Source organism: Aedes albopictus, chromosome 3 (assembly GCF_035046485.1).
Source record: "Aedes albopictus strain Foshan chromosome 3, AalbF5, whole genome shotgun sequence".
NCBI lineage: Eukaryota > Metazoa > Arthropoda > Insecta > Diptera > Culicidae > Aedes > Aedes albopictus.
Genome location: NC_085138.1, coordinates 307,923,042 through 307,939,086, shown reverse-complemented (window position 1 = coordinate 307,939,086; position 16,045 = coordinate 307,923,042). Strand labels below are relative to the sequence as shown.

Sequence of the window (16,045 nt, the reverse complement as noted above, 5' to 3'; positions counted from 1 at the left end):
AATAGAAATGGTTCAGGAAATTTTCAACAGCCAAGACGAAAATCTCCAGTTTACAGTCGAACGAGAGCAGAACAATCGGTTACCGTTTCTTGATATGGTTATGACAAGAAACCAGAACCAAACCATAACAACCGAATGGTATATGAAGCCTATATCGTCGGGGCGGTTTCTAAACTATCGATCGCTGCACTCGTTTCACCAAAAAATGAATGTAGCTTTCAATTTCGCCAAACGGGTGTACACGTTTACGACGAACCATCGAGAAGAAGAAGTTGAAAGCGTAATTCGTCGGCAACTCTTGGTTAACGATTATCCGAATACGTTGATCAGCCGAGTAATCAATAGGGTGAAACTACACAGACAACAAGTGGACACAGCTATGGAAGCGAACGAAAACAGACCAGATGAGGGAGAAACTGTTTTTCGTTCGCTCACCAATATCGATGGACTCTCACAACAGATAATCAAAACACTGAGAAGGGAATATCCAACACGAATTGCCACCAAAACAACAAACACGGTTGGCGCGTTACTACCACAGATTAAGGACAAGACACCCAACGACGAACAGAGTAATATAATATACAAAATCAACTGCGACAACTGTGATGGCTGCTACATTGGGATGACAACGACGAAGCTGAAAACGCGCATATCGGGACATCGCTCAAACGTACGCAGACTGACGACACTGAGAGAAGCAGGACACACCAATGCAGACGCAGCGATTATTAGTATTAGGGAAAAGACAGCGCTAGTAGACCACGCAGCAGAAAATGACCATGTTTTCAGACTTGACGATGTGAAGATATTAGATAGGACACAAAAACCATCAAATCTTCCCATCTTGGAAAGTTGTCACATATACAACACGCCACACACGGTAAACAAACGTACTGACACAGACAATCTGAACGTAGTCTACGCTGGTCTACTCCACTCTATCATGAACGTAAAAAGAACAAAATCAAACAACCAAAACAGACCGAATGTAAACATGACACAAACTGACGACACTGACACGACTGAAACCGAACACACAACGCACGAATAGAACAAACTAAAACTGTCATTTTGAAAGTTGTACGTAAAGGTAGTGGATAGCGGTCCGGTTTCCGACCAACGAAAATATCTTTTTGAATTTGAAGGTTTTTCTGAACAGAAAAAACGGACAAATTGTAAGTAGACAGTGACATTAAGGTATCCCTTAATTGACAATAATCTTTTATAGCAAAAAACAACAAATGACGGTTAAAAGTTTTAAAAAACTACCACTGGACGAAAAATCAACAATTTCATTCGGTATGTGTTAAGTGTAGTCCAAAGTGTTAAAACCTATAAAAACGATTATAATAAATTACAGATTCCCTGAGGAAGATCCAATAAGGATCGAAACGTTGGAAGAAGAAAACATTTAGTTGTTTTTGACCCCGAAAAGACTGAAACGCCAAAACTATTCGAAAGTCTTCAAAACAGTCGTCGTCAATATAGTATATATGCCTATGGAATTGCTCGATTAACCTAGTGATGAGAGGAATTTTCTCACCTGGCATGTACCGCTAGACAAAACCGATGTGTCAAAATAGCACTTATGTCACCTCAAATTCTATTCAATGGTTCAACACATCTCTGTATTTATGACGTGAATTGCGTTTTTTTCGTTCTTCACAATAATCATCAAATCTATTTAAACCCTGTCCCTGATCAATTACGTATACAGTTTACTGCAACGATGTCGCCGGTTGTTCGTCAGTGTTTCGCGGTGGTGCTTATTCTGGTAATTATCGAACTATGACCGTTTTTTTTTCAAACCAGCTCTATACTAACTAGAAAACCATCCCCAGGCATACTCATCAGCCCTCAGATTTTCGGATAAATATCATTCCGGGTTGTTACGGGCGGATAATAGCACGGACACAGGAACAGAACCGGACACATTTTACGACAACAGTCCCCTTTGTGCTTCCGGTGGTCCACTAACCATCTGCATCGGGTGTCAAACGTACAAAGTGTGCACAGGTCAGCCTACCGACGACACTGATTCCAAGGAAAGATGTCCCAGCGACAAGCCGTACTGTGAAAGCACAAGTGGAACGTGTTCCGAAACCGCCGATAACTCCATCAAACAATGCTCGTCGGGATCGACGGACAACAGCACCACGCCTACGACCACATTCAAATGCACCGGAGAGGGCAAGTTTCCGGATCCCTTCAGCTGCGATAAGTTCTACTACTGCAACGAGCAGGGCGCCGATGGAGTTCCGAATGATTGCCCGCCAAACTACAGCTACAATGTCACCTCGCAACAGTGTACGCAAACGGCCGGAGCTTGCCAATTGATTGATTGCTCTTCGGAGTACGTTTTCAACGAGTATCCCACGGATCCGCAGTACTTTTACTATTGCAAAACTGGTGCATCCGGGTCGCAGTCGGAGATTTACCTGTTCTCGTGTGGATCCGGCGCCAAGTTCGATGTCTGCAGCGAGCAATGTGTATTCGAGTGTACCAGTGAGGGACTCTTCGCCAAAGCTTCCAATCCGAACAAGTACTATCAATGTTACAGCGAAAATGGATCGCTGAAGTACATCGAGAGGAGCTGCCCCGTGGAGAATCAAGTGTTCGACGAGATGGTGCAGTTTTGTGTATATCCTGTGACGAAGTGAAATGAGTTTGAGGATAATTAATAAAATTGTTGCGAAGTATTTGGTTGTCGTTCTATATTCTACCACTAAGAGAAGTATGATGATACGAACCTCCTTTGGCATTCCAGTACACAGTAGAAGAAACTTCAAATTACGAATCCAAGTACAATTGTTCAATATTATGTACTTAAATGAGCAAAAAAAACTATTTTTAAAGGTTCACCAAGTCATATTAAATTGTTCGGTGCAGCATATTAGTTAACTCTGCTGCTTTGAATGGTGTACGGCAGTGGTACAGCCACACCGTGCCTTCACGCAGCTTCCGCAGACGTTCGGCGAAAACGATCTGCCGGAACATGGAGCCGCTTCTTCGTCCTTTAACACTTCCGGGTTGACGCTGGTCACTGCTAGTGGTGGTCTATCTTCTAAGGCAGGAAGATATTATTATTATCTTTATTATCGAGACTTTCAGCCGATGGCTGGTTCATCTCCGGGCAGGAAGATACGCAGTGAGAGTCATATGCCGTTTTTCTTTTGATCCAGTTCCAACCTTCTTATTATTTTGTCGCCCTTGGAATCCATCTCCTGTTTGGAAGCATAGGGAGGCGAACACAGCTTACTCAATTTACCACAAAAGCAAGGACATTCCGTAGAGTTGTACCAAACAGTTTATTCCGTCAGAATGCCTCAAGTTAACCGCCTCAGAACTGAACAAGAATGCGATGATTCACCAACCAAGGTAATACGAAGTCGAATCAGCTTTATTCGATGTTCACTATCAATAGTATTGGAACATCTTGATGCCGATGATGGTCGATTTGGTTACAATGTCGTATTAATATGTAACCACGTGACACATCCGGTGAATACTGTGTTTCATGTTTCAATTCACAGTTAGCAATGCTACATAAACATCTAAGTTTGTTTGCTTCTTACAGACACTACGAGTAGTAAAGATTACATATCGCGGACCATACTCAAGCTGAGGATTATTTATTTTGCAACAATGATCATAAACATAATTTGAATAAATTGAAATGAGCTGTACTTCCGCATATACCGCAACCTTTTATCTAATCTCGCAATTATCACTGACCTTGAAAGTCTGTATTTTGCCAACTCTCTCCTCCATGCAGTCGTACGCAAATTTGTTCTCCCAATTTGTACATATTTAACCATTAGGATCTAGCGAGATCTTCAGTTGTCGTTTCAAAGTCGACGTTGACAGGAGATACCATGCAGTCCTGGAAGAAAATACTGTTTCTAATATTCGTGACGCAAATTCTTGTTTCCGCACAGGATGACAAAGAAACCTGTTCAGCATTGGAAGGCACAAAAATGACCAGAACATGCAGCACCACTACTGGCTGTAAAACGATGAACATCTGCGACGAGACTGGCGACGTGTTCTTTACTGTAACCTGTGCAGGAGATACTTACTGTACTGAAGATGTCGCAGGAGCAGCAACATGTGAGCTAGATCAACCAGCTGACTGTGACGACGAGGTTCCTAGTCCTCCGGAAACGACTCCAATTGAACCTCTCGTTTGCACCGCTGAAGGCTTTTTCCCAGATCCGTACGAATGCAACGTTTTCCACTATTGCAGCGGTTATGGGCTTCAATCGGATTTCCAGACATGCCCTGAGAACACCGTGTTCAATCCGGAATTCAACTCGTCATCTCCGTGCAAGGCCAAGGAGGATGACGAGTCCGACTGCTCACAGGTGGACTGCACCGAGAACTCCGTATTCAAGCATTTCGGAACAAGCGAGAAATATTTCGCATACTGTTGGGAAGATCCCGATTCGACCGCGGATCCCAAAGAAATAAAGGTGTCGATGTTTATGTGCATCGAAGGAACAAGCTTCGATGGGGTGCAGTGTGCCTTCCAGTGCAAGGAAGAGGGAAACTTTGCCAACCCACGCAGCTCGACTACCTACTACCAGTGTTACTATGCGAATGAGGTGCTTGTCGGGAGGATGTTGACGTGTCCAGGCAGCAGGCAGTTCGACGAAAACTTAAAAATATGTCGTTAATATGGTTGTGAGAACTGGGTTTCGGATAGAAAGTACAAACATGAATAAAATATACGATCTACCTCATATGGTTCACTGAGACTCCGAAAGCCTGAATCTACTTGATACTATGTTGGCTACAAAGTTACTGAACTGCAGCGCCGAGCGTATAGTATAGCACCACCTTTGTCGATCTTGAGTGCCCATTTTCCCTTAACGTTCAGAGTTCCTTGGTCTTGTTCAACCACGTGCAGCTAGAGAATTCCAGGACGCCTACGAAGTCGCATCGATGACATCGATGATGAAGCTCCTCATTGCAGATCCAATTGTAAGGCCACCATGTACGAATTATATGCCGCAGGCATCTATTGATGAAGACCTATAGCCGTTGAGTGTTCTCCACTGATACACACCAGGTTTCACTGGCGTACAGTAGCACATATTTCAGTTTGGGTGGTGTGGTGCCGAGTGCGGCCCTGCATTATCCATTTCATGTTAACACTAGATACGGGCCTGGGATAAGTGGGCATTGCATTGACAGCAGTGGAGCTGACGAGCGATGTGGGAAAGGAGTACGCAATAAAGTATCTTTGTAAATTGATTTTATTTGGTTGCTTCTAATTGTGCACAGTATTACAAACCCCCCCCTCGATTATCACATTGGCGACGAGGTGTAACTGGACAGGTAAGAATGATAAAAGTTAGTGAATCTGTGAATAAAACAAAAACATTAGGGGTACTCACTAAACAGATTAAGTTGCTGCGTAAGCCATGATTTTCTGCTTATTTGAAATGTTTCATCATTTTGCGAATGAAATAATCAAAGATTGCCTTGGTGATCGCAACGTTTAATCAGTTTATTCAGTTTACGCTGTTAAGTGAATCCCCCTATTGTTTGTTTACCTCACTGAAGATTTTGTGGGAAGATTACGCAGTAGAGGTTATGTTTACAGTAATGTTTCCATTCAAGGTGACGTCGTCGGTTCACATAGAAAATCATTGGCTGTCGGAGAGCAGCGGGGAAAAAACTCATCGCTGGAAGCGATAGGCTACATAGTAGCGACTGCCTACTTAGCAGTGTTTCGAATCTCGTCGCTGGAAGCGATAGGCTACACCGTAGAGGCTGTGACAGCAGTTTTATCGTCACCAGAGGTGATAGGCTACCTTAAGGACAAGGTATTTGGAGTACATTGCTCAAAATTTCTAGAGCACCGTTTATTAGAACCGTTGAACGGATTTGGATGAAAATGCATCACGCTAATTGTTCAGTGGTTGTCAACAGCGTGATGCATTTTAATCCAAATCCGTTCAACGGTTCTAATAAACGGTGCTCTAGAAATTTTGAGCAATGTACTCCAAATACCTTGTCCTTAAAGTAGCGGCTGTACAGCGGAAGCTAGCTACCACGATAGCTAGGGAAAATCTATCTGGAAAAACGGAAACCAGTTGGTAAGAATCGCACAAAAAAAAATGCATGATGCATAGTTATTGTTATCGGTACTGTTTTTTTAGGATCAAGCTGATTCGAAATGGAAAAATGGGAGATTCAGCCCTTCAAGTTCAAGACGTTCCCCCGCAACATGATTCGTAACGAATGGGTTAAATATAAGCGCAACTTTGATTACATAGTTGCTGCTACGGGAGAGACGGACAAAACACGCATCAAGAATCTTTTTCTCGCCAGAGCTGGACCGGATCTCCAGGAAGTGTTCACTTCCATTCCCGGTGCGGATGTGGCCGAGGATAAGGAGAACGGTGTCGATCCGTATGCGGTCGCGATACAGAAGCTTGACACTTACTTCTCGCCCAAGCAGCACGAAACGTTCGAGCGGAACGTTTTCTGGACGGTCAAGCCAAACCAAGGGGAAACATTGGAGAAGTTTATGCTGCGTTGCCAAGACCAGGCCAACAAGTGCAATTTCGGAAGCACATCCGAAGAGAGCAGGGCAATAAGCGTGATTGATAAGGTCATCTTATTTGCCCCGAGTGACCTGAAAGAGCAGCTCTTACAAAAAGATTCTCTCAACATCGATGAGGTTGCCAGGATTGTTGCTTCATATGAGTCGGTAAAACACCAAGCACAAATGATGAGTCTTTCTGGGTCGTCTGGGTACGCAGAATCTATGGACAACGAAGTAGGTGAAAGAAGCATCAACAAAATACGGAACATCCCGGTCAAAGAGTGTACAAGGTGTGGAAAACGAGATCATTTTTCGAACGATTCAAATTGTCCGGCACGCGGGAAGGAGTGCATTAAGTGCAAAAGGATCGGCCATTTCGCTTCACGCTGTCGAACACCTGCAGCAAAACGGAAGTACGCCGAAGAACCGCGCCCTGGCCCGAGCAAGGGTTTCAAGCGGCACCGTATAAATGAGATCGAATCCGACGAGGAAAGAAAGGATCGCAGCTTCATATTCAGCATCAACGATGGAGAAGAACTTCTATGGCTTAAGCTAGGCGGGGTTACATTGCAACTATTAATTGATTCCGGGTGTAAGAAGAATATTATCAACGAGAAAGCGTGGGAGTATTTAAAGAATAATGGAGTCAAGGTACGGAATCAAGAGAAGCATTGCAGTGAAGTGTTTCTGCCATATGGAAAGGATGCCAGTCCGCTGTCCGTCCTAGGAAAGTTCGATGCAAGCATCTCCGTGGAGGATAATGGGAAAATCATCGAACAGGTAATATGCAATAGAAATTTAAATGTCTGAGTATTGAAATAAGGTTCTCACAGGATGCAACGTTCTACGTCGTGGTCGGAGGTCAGCAAAGCTTGCTTGGTCGTACTACAGCCATCAGTCTGGGTGTCCTTGTGCTTGGGTTGCCGAGTACACATGGAGTCAATGCGGTACAATCCTTACCGAAGCGACCGTTCCCCAAGATAAAAGGCGTCCAGGTGGATATCCCGATTGATAAAAGTGTTGTTCCGGTCTGCCAACACCCCCGCCGTCCGCCAATCGCACTTTTGTCAAAAATAGAGGATAAATTGACTTCCTTGCTTAACAGCGACATTATCGAACCGGTTGAAGGTGGATGCCAGTGGGTTTCACCATTAGTAACGGTAGTTAAAGATAATGGAGACCTTCGACTTTGCGTCGACATGCGTCGGGCTAATGCCGCAATTTTGCGTGAGCGTCACATTATGCCCACCATAGAAGACTTTTTGCCACGATTCACGTCTGCAAAATATTTTAGCCGTTTGGATATCAAGGAGGCCTTCCACCAAGTGGAACTAAAAGAGGAAAGTCGTTACATAACGACTTTCATAACCCACATGGGTCTCTTTCGGTATAAGCGGCTAATGTATGGAATCGTTATCGCCCCAGAGCTATTCCAACGTCTCATGGAACAAATTTTGAGCCGATGCGAGAATACCGTCAGTTTTATTGACGACATCCTTGTCTTCGGCAGCGACGAAGAAGAGCACGATGCGGCTCTGAAATCGGTGCTATCTGTAATGAACGAGCACGGAATCCTTCTTAATCAGGAGAAGTGTTTGTTCAAAGTGAGCAGCTTGGACTTCCTCGGACACACTATTTCATCAGACGGTATCAAGCCTTCGGATAGCAAAATCAAAGCGCTTCAACAATTCCGTCCACCAACAACTGCTGAAGAGGTCCGAAGTTTTCTAGGGTTGGTGACCTACGTCGGCCGATTTCTCCCAAACCTTGCGACTATTACGGCTCCACTTCGCGAATTGACTCATTCCGGTGTTAAGTTCTTCTGGGGCAAGGAACAAAAAGAAGCTTTCACGCAGCTAAAGGACATGATTGGTAATGTTCAGCAGTTGTATTTTTTCGACAACAATCTCCGAACACGACTAGTTGCAGACGCATCTCCAGTAGCCCTTGGGGCTGTGCTACTTCAATTCGAGGGCCCAACCGATGAACAGCCTCGTCCGATCGCCTACGCCAGCAAAAGCTTAACAGCCACGGAGCGCAGGTATTGCCAGACTGAAAAAGAGGCTTTGGCTTTGGTATGGTCGGTCGAGCGATTTGCAATCTACTTGTACGGAAGGACTTTCGAGCTGGAAACGGACCATAAACCTCTGGAGGCTATTTTTCAACCAACTTCTCGTCCATGTGCTAGGGTTGAACGATGGGTGTTACGCCTTCAATCATTTTCTTTCGTGGTGAAATATCGTAAAGGATCAACCAACATTGCCGATCCACTTTCCCGCCTGGTTGAAAATCCGTCGTCTGAAACCTTCGATGCTGAGAGCAGGTTTATGGTTTTGGCAGTTATGGAGTCGGCTGCCATTGACATAGAAGAGCTTGAGGATGCAACTAACACAGATGGAGTGTTGGATACCGTTAAGAGATGCCTTCGATCTGGATGCTGGGATAAGGAAGAAATCAAACCGTTTTTGCCATTCAAAAATGAACTGGGGTTCGTAGGCGAATTACTCGTCCGCGGAAACAAACTCGTTGTACCGGAAGGATTGAGAGACAGGATGCTGGACATTGCCCATGAAGGACACCCGGGTGAGTCCTTAATGAAACGGCGTCTGCGTGATCGTGTATGGTGGCCGGGCATGGACAACGATGCGGTGGTTCGCGTAAAATCATGTGAGGGCTGTCGTTTGGTCGGACTACCTAGCAGACCTGAGCCGATGAGTCGCCGTCCCCTACCGATCGGACCATGGATCGACACCGCAATTGACTTTCTTGGTCCTTTGCCATGTGGTTCGTATCTATTAGTGATCATCGACTACTATAGTCGTTATAAGGAGGTGGAAATAATGTCAAAAATAACGGCCAAAGATACAATTAGCAGACTGGACAGGATTTTCACTCGTTTGGGTTACCCTCGCACCATAACATTGGATAACGCCAAACAATTTGTTAGCACGGAATTGGAGACATACAGCAAACTACATGGCATTACTTTGAACCACTCGACGCCGTACTGGCCCCAAGAAAACGGCCTTGTCGAACGACAAAACAGGTCCCTCATAAAACGTCTTCAGATTAGCGCTGCCCTGGGTAGGGATTGGAAGCAGGACCTGCATGACTATCTCGTCATGTATTATACCACGCCTCACTCGACTACTGGCAAAACACCTTCCGAGCTTATGTACGGGCACACGATTCGGTCCAAGTTAGGGGCTGTTCATAAACCACGTAGACCAGAATTTGGCCACCTCAGACCCCCCCCTCCCCCCTCGTATACTTTTGTCCATACAAAAATTTTGAAAATTGTATGGAGCGTAGACTTTGGCCAGACCCCTCCCCCCCCCTCCCCCCAAAAAGTCTACGTGGTTTATGAACCGCCCCTTACCAACGATTGAGGACGTTGAGACAGCTCCACAACTCACAGATTTCCGAGATAGAGATCAACGACTGAAGGAAAAGGGGAAAATGGCAGAGGATACACGTCGTCGAGCTAGACGTTCCTCAATCGGTTCTGGAGACACTGTACTGATGCGAAATTTGCTACCAGCTAATAAACTTTCTACGACGTTCAACCCTAAGCCGTTCACAGTGGTTTCGCGGTCTGGGCCACGTGTAACGATAGAAGACCCGGACAACGGAAAGTCATATGACAGAAATGTTGCCCATCTCAAAAAAGTTATCGAACCCGAGGAGGAACGAAACGAAGTAACTCATGACAGCCGTCAGGATCAGGAACAGTTGGCGTCGTCATCAGAAGAGGAATTCTTGGGATTCGAATTAGCGCCAGAAGCAACAGTTTTATCTCCACGACCGTTTGTACAAAGCCGTCAGCGTAGAGCAGTGAAGAAACCAACTCGATTCAATGATTATTATTTGTAAGCTTTCAAAAATTAAACCAAGGGAGATGTGGTGCCGAGTGCGGCCCTGCATTATCCATTTCATGTTAACACTAGATACGGGCCTGGGATAAGTGGGCATTGCATTGACAGCAGTGGAGCTGACGAGCGATGTGGGAAAGGAGTACGCAATAAAGTATCTTTGTAAATTGATTTTATTTGGTTGCTTCTAATTGTGCACAGTATTACAAACCCCCCCCCCCCCTCGATTATCACAGGTGGAAAACTCGGGTATTGGTGCGTTGACTAATCGACTGTTTTTCCAACATTCCATGAATTCGCGGAAGCAGCCATTGCCTTCTTGATCCGTGCACCTATGTCAATCTTGGTGCCACCATCGGCCGCCACTTGGCTACCAAGACATTGAAAGTTTTCAACATTTTCCACTGCTTACCCAGCTACCGTGAAGCTGGAAAGGTTGACCGGGTTTACATCCAACGATTTGGTCTTGTTAACGTTGATGATAAGACCTGTCGTCGAAGGGTGATCTTCAAGATCGTCGAGCTTACTCTGCATACCTTTCAGAGAGCCGTTGAGCTAAGAGACCAATGTCCTCAGCCAGTTCGAAGTCATTTAGATGCTCCGTGGTAATGGGATGCCACAGCAACCCACGATTTGGTTCACGATCAATCGCATCCACCAGGATCTCGTCGAACAACAGGAACAGTAGCAGTGATAGTTTAAATCCTTGACTTACTCCATCAACGACCCGGATGGAGTCAGACAAGACTCTGCACGAAAATGCCCCGTGCTGTGCTTGAATGAGGCAGATGATTTTCTCACACTCTTGTGTCTGAGGGCTCTATGGTACGCAACACCTTCCGTTCGAAAACTCCAAGGGCGCGTTGGTCCTCTGCACGTAGGGTCCATGTTTCGTGCCCATAGAAGACGACCGGTTTAATCAGCGTTTTGTAGATGGTTAACTTCGTGTTACGGCGAACTTTATTCGATCGTAGAGTTCTGCGGAGTCCAAAGTAAGAACGATTTCCTGCCACAATGCGCCTCTGAATTTCTCTGCTGGTGTCGTTGTCGGCGGTCACCAGTGAGCCCAAGTACACGAATTCTTCAACCGCCTCGATTTCATCACTGTCGATATAAATTCAGGGTAGCGGGCTCGGTGATTCCTCCCTGGAGCCCTTTGCCATCATGTACTTTGTAAAACAGATACTCGATCGTATACGGAGCCTGTGAGTCACCCGGGTATCTCTCGGAATAATTTGTCTTTTACCACGTTAACGCAGGAGTATGGTGTAGAGGACGTTTTTGTCCGTGCTACTCACGAGATTGCGATATCAGTTTAATCAAAAAATCAAATGCAGTTACTATTAGTATTAGTTGTTAGTTCAAGCAGAGACAGAAGGAGGCAGCTGTGCGCAAAATGCACGCCGAGAGAGATCATGGATGGAGCGTGGTTGATGAACGCCTTAAAAAATAATACGCTATCGGCCATAGAGGTGGCTGCACAACAGCTCGAACATCAGCAAAAAACTCTAACAGGACTTTTTGAGACTTCGTAAGTCGATGATGGCTACCTAGGAGGCCCTTGAGCCCAGTGTCGCGAAGCATCAGCGTACAAGTCACAAAAAAGCTGATAAACACCAAGCTTGTATCACCCTGTCTCTACGGTTTCTGATTCGCTCTCTCTACAGTCGCTAACACCAGAAAAGACAGAATCCCATCATAGCCACCCGGTCACCCTTGTTTTGCTACAATCATCCTGACTTGGATACGGCTCATGTGAGTGTCATGACTCTCTCCGTCGCCTCAAGCAGATGCACGCGCAACAGCATGTAAAACTATGCATGTATATTATCACAAGCACGGTACCTACTACGTTATAAATCCTATTCGTTTTGCATAGCTCAGTTTAAACGCACGCATTGAGCGCACCACGCAGTTCGCCCTGGCTACGGCAAACGCTCTCACTTCGCCCGTTGTGCATCGTTGCTCAGAGAGATTGATTCTCTCGCAACCCGCCTGAAGCATACCCAGCAACTGCAATCGCTGCAAAGATGCGAAGGGTGGAACCCACAATATGTTTGTCATTCCAGGCGTGACATGCTAGCTGGTTCGTATCACCTTGGGAAGGGTGACTCCAGAAAGCGGTTCAAGTGATTGTCTCGTGATGGTCGCGATTATTCGCAAGACTGCTTGAGCCTGTCCTTGAGAATGCCGAAGTCTACTTAGACTTATTCCTTTGCTTTCGCGGATAACACGAAGGGTACGCCTAACACGATCACAAGCATTCGCAGAAGTGTGGTAAAGGACAGTGATACCAGTCAATCGGACCCCGGCCGAGTGTTTCAGAAAGCTGGGGGTGGGCTTAAAAAGCGGGCTCGTTCTGGCTTGAAGAGAGCAGGTTGTGACCTTGAATAGTTCCGCAGTTTCCACAGATTAGGACGGATCAGGGGATGACGCCACCTGGATCCTAGGGCCTAGGGGACAGCCAGAAGTCTAAAAAGGAGAAGGACGGACAGGAACTTAGGGACGCTAAACCTAGAAGAGGCAGAAAGGCAGGTACCAGGAGAGAAAAAAACGATGCCTTCGTCATCAAGGCTTACGAGTCTAATTATTTAGATGGCTTTGTAAGCGACGCCAACCTCACGTATCTTAGAGCCGATATACTCAGTATTCGACTAGGTATTCGACGTGCACGTACCGGCAAGATGAGCTGGACGAAATCTCAGACGCGGAAAACTCCGTATCGGTACTGCGACAACAATGCCAAGTGCACCTGATCACCGCAGCTGTTCGGCTACGGAAAGGCTCAGTAGGGATACACCTACCTGTGGCGGACGCTACAAGTAGATAATAATGTTCACATATAAGTTCAAGGTAGGGTGGTCGAAATGTTCGCTTGCCATATATGAGCCACCGGAGGCTCGCTTCAGGTATCATAAACACAAGTCGTGGAACTGTAAAGGCCCTGACGAGAGTGAGCTTCATAAGCATAGTGAAGGTGAAGGCTATAAGGCGCAAGGATATACAATCGCTTGATTTGTTCCGAAAGATCCGCAAACAGTAAACATCCGACCGGAGGTCCAAGGTACCCGGCCTTCAAGAGACCCTCAGCTAACGAGTCATAGAGTAGGCAAGGTAGGTAAAACTGAACCACGTGATGCAGCCCTGCTGTATCAGGCAGTCGCATAGTGGGGAACGGATATCGTCATCATAACAGTTCCATACCGTACCGAGCACTCGTCGTTTACGGCAACGGGGTCACGAATGGGTCTATATCTTAGGAAGGCTTCGTGGTCACAAAGTGTTGACGAGGTATTTTTCTGTAGCTAGTTGCTGGACTGTATGACGGCTGAGCTGACAGAAAGAAGGCCGATGGTGATAGAGCGTGACTTCAATACCTGGGCCGTGGAATGGGGAAACCGTTTCATATACCAGCATGATCCTGTCGATACTAAAACTGCCTTAAGCCGAAATGGAGCGATTTCGATAACCAACGTCTCTTTTTATAGTCCTGGCCTAACAAGTGGTTCGAACTGGTGAAGAGACGATGGCTACACTCACCGATCACCTGGCAGTTCGATAAAGTATCGACTGCAGCAACAGCGGGCACCGGGTAGTGGAAGAGCCAAGTCCAAGCCCTCGAAGGTGGAAGACATCATGCTTCGAAGAAGGGGTATTTAGAGAGGTGCTCCACCGTGAGCGGAGTCTACTTGGTTGAAGCGATGACGAGCGGAGCTCTCACGTGCGTGCGATGCGAAATGGGACCTGAGGCGACGAATGTAGCGAGCACGAACTGAGGAAGAGCAAAACGAACGGGAGTGGTGTTCGTCGCTGCCAAAATCGCGTTGAAGATCTAGATAAAAGCAAGCAAAAAGGCCTAGTTTGAGGGCATCTATCAGAGTGCCAATGCGTATCTGTGGGGTGATGCCTACAGGATTGATGGCCAGGACGACAGGCGTAATAGCTTCTAAAAAGCAATATCCAGAGGGATCTGAGAGGGGATCATTGGAGGGCTTTTTCCGCGTCATGATATAAGTCCTTTTTATCCTTTCGTAGAACGGCGAGGGACTAGGGCTGTTGATGAGAAGGGTCACCGATGCAGAGCCTGTGGGGATAGCAAAGTTCCTTAGCGTAGGTAAGGCCCCGGGTCCGGGCATAGTTTTGAAACTGGTCTTAAAAGTAGCTATTGCAGCGGCTCTCGAGATGTTCAGGTTTGCTAGGCAGAAATGCCTAGACGAGGGAGTTTTCTCAGAGGTATGGAAGTGGCAGAGCCTGCTTCTGTAGCCAAAGGCGGAGACCACCCAGAAACCTGTCGACATATAGACCAATAGGTATGATCAAAAAGGCGGGGAAGATGCTTATTTTGGTGCACAAACACGAACTTTTATCTTAAATTATATTTATTTATGCTGAACAGTATGACTCGGTTTACAGATCTTCGCATTTCCATCGAAAACCATTCCCTTGGCACAAGTCTTTACTCTAAAATGCATTACAAATCCAACATAGTAGCACTCAAAATACCTTGAGTGATCCTGGGTGTCGGGGAACTTCCCTTCGGACCTGCACTTGTACTGACACTGCTGCCCATCGAACTCAGATCCATCACCACACTTGAACAGCACCACCTCTTCGAGGCCGGCCTCCGTCTGATAGCAATAGCCATAGAACTGCTTGTTGTTGTCATAGTAGACCCACACTCCGTTGGACTTGGCGCAGTCTAGGATCTTGCATTCCTGCGAAAAAAACTGCCTTTTGCAATTCTTGCTGGCCATGTCGTACACATACCCTGGCATGCAGTCATACTTGAAAGCCTTTAAATCCATATCGCACAAATAGTAGTAGTGACAGTTGTGGGGATCTGATGAACATTAGATACCATTAGAGAATTACTAATCTGAAATCTACCTACTTAGAGCTTACCTGGAAAGTAACCCTCCGACGAACACTGGAAGTCGCTGCGGCAGTCCTCGCGCTCTTCATCCGGTTTGGCCGAGCAGTGGCCGCCCATTCCATCCGAATTCACACAGTACGGTGCCTCTCGTGGACAATCCCTTGCTGGAAGCACCTTCCCCCGTAGGCACACCGAAATCTTGTTGCAATCCATGCAAATCGCTCCACTGCCCACAGTAGTGGGACACCGAGTGTCCCATTCCGCACCGGGTCCGGGGACATTCCCAGTACCACCACCGTCCATACCATCAACCGGAAACTCCTCTTCCGTGGGGTTCTGTTTTGCCATTGATGATGTCAGTCGGGAAGCGCCAGCGGCGACTGATACCGTCAGAGTCACCAGAACCAATTTTACTGTGGTCATCGTGACTGGCTGATAAGCGATTCGTGAGGGAACTGTTGGTGGCGAGTCGTTCGGATGCGAATCTTATACTATTGGGACTTCGAGGTCAACGGGTGAGTCATTCCGATACGGGCTTCGGGGCATCACGTAGAGTCCATTGAAGAAGAAGTGCACCAATTGTGAATTTGCACTTTCGGTGATAGAACAACACATTTGGTGGTTTTTGATAGGCATTAGAGCTGATATTTTTCGATAAGAACGCAACAACGTGGAATACGGTAGAACGAGATATCAGATGTGTTTCTACAAGAGGCGTTAATAGCTATCAACATGAGTTCA

At 46.3% G+C, this 16,045-nt stretch overlaps 4 protein-coding genes across 4 annotated transcripts; 3 read left to right on the top strand and 1 right to left on the bottom strand.

Annotated features, from left to right (window-relative positions):
* The first annotated feature begins 1,258 nt into the window (after positions 1-1,258).
* Positions 1,259-2,722, top strand: LOC109406550 (uncharacterized). Its single transcript, XM_062859210.1, has 3 exons — positions 1,259-1,302; positions 1,364-1,777; positions 1,845-2,722. Exons 2-3 carry the CDS (start codon positions 1,592-1,594, stop codon positions 2,661-2,663), a joined length of 1,005 nt encoding a protein of 334 aa, XP_062715194.1. The 5' UTR covers positions 1,259-1,302; positions 1,364-1,591; the 3' UTR covers positions 2,664-2,722.
* A 1,297-nt stretch (positions 2,723-4,019) lies between these two features.
* LOC109406552 (uncharacterized) lies at positions 4,020-4,679 on the top strand. The gene has a single exon (XM_019679647.3). It carries the CDS (start codon positions 4,020-4,022, stop codon positions 4,677-4,679), a length of 660 nt encoding a protein of 219 aa, XP_019535192.3.
* A 12-nt stretch (positions 4,680-4,691) lies between these two features.
* On the top strand, positions 4,692-14,482 carry LOC134290802 (uncharacterized protein K02A2.6-like). Its single transcript, XM_062858004.1, has 6 exons — positions 4,692-5,343; positions 5,629-5,827; positions 6,033-6,107; positions 6,171-7,339; positions 7,393-9,758; positions 14,467-14,482. Exons 4-6 carry the CDS (start codon positions 6,188-6,190, stop codon positions 14,480-14,482), a joined length of 3,534 nt encoding a protein of 1,177 aa, XP_062713988.1. The 5' UTR covers positions 4,692-5,343; positions 5,629-5,827; positions 6,033-6,107; positions 6,171-6,187.
* Positions 14,483-14,778: 296 nt separating this feature from the next.
* LOC109398494 (uncharacterized) lies at positions 14,779-15,858 on the bottom strand. The gene is made up of 2 exons (XM_019670878.3): positions 15,334-15,858; positions 14,779-15,271 (listed from the first exon to the last, which is right to left on the bottom strand). Exons 1-2 carry the CDS (start codon positions 15,725-15,727, stop codon positions 14,811-14,813), a joined length of 855 nt encoding a protein of 284 aa, XP_019526423.2. The 5' UTR covers positions 15,728-15,858; the 3' UTR covers positions 14,779-14,810.
* Between the last annotated feature and the right edge of the window lie 187 nt (positions 15,859-16,045).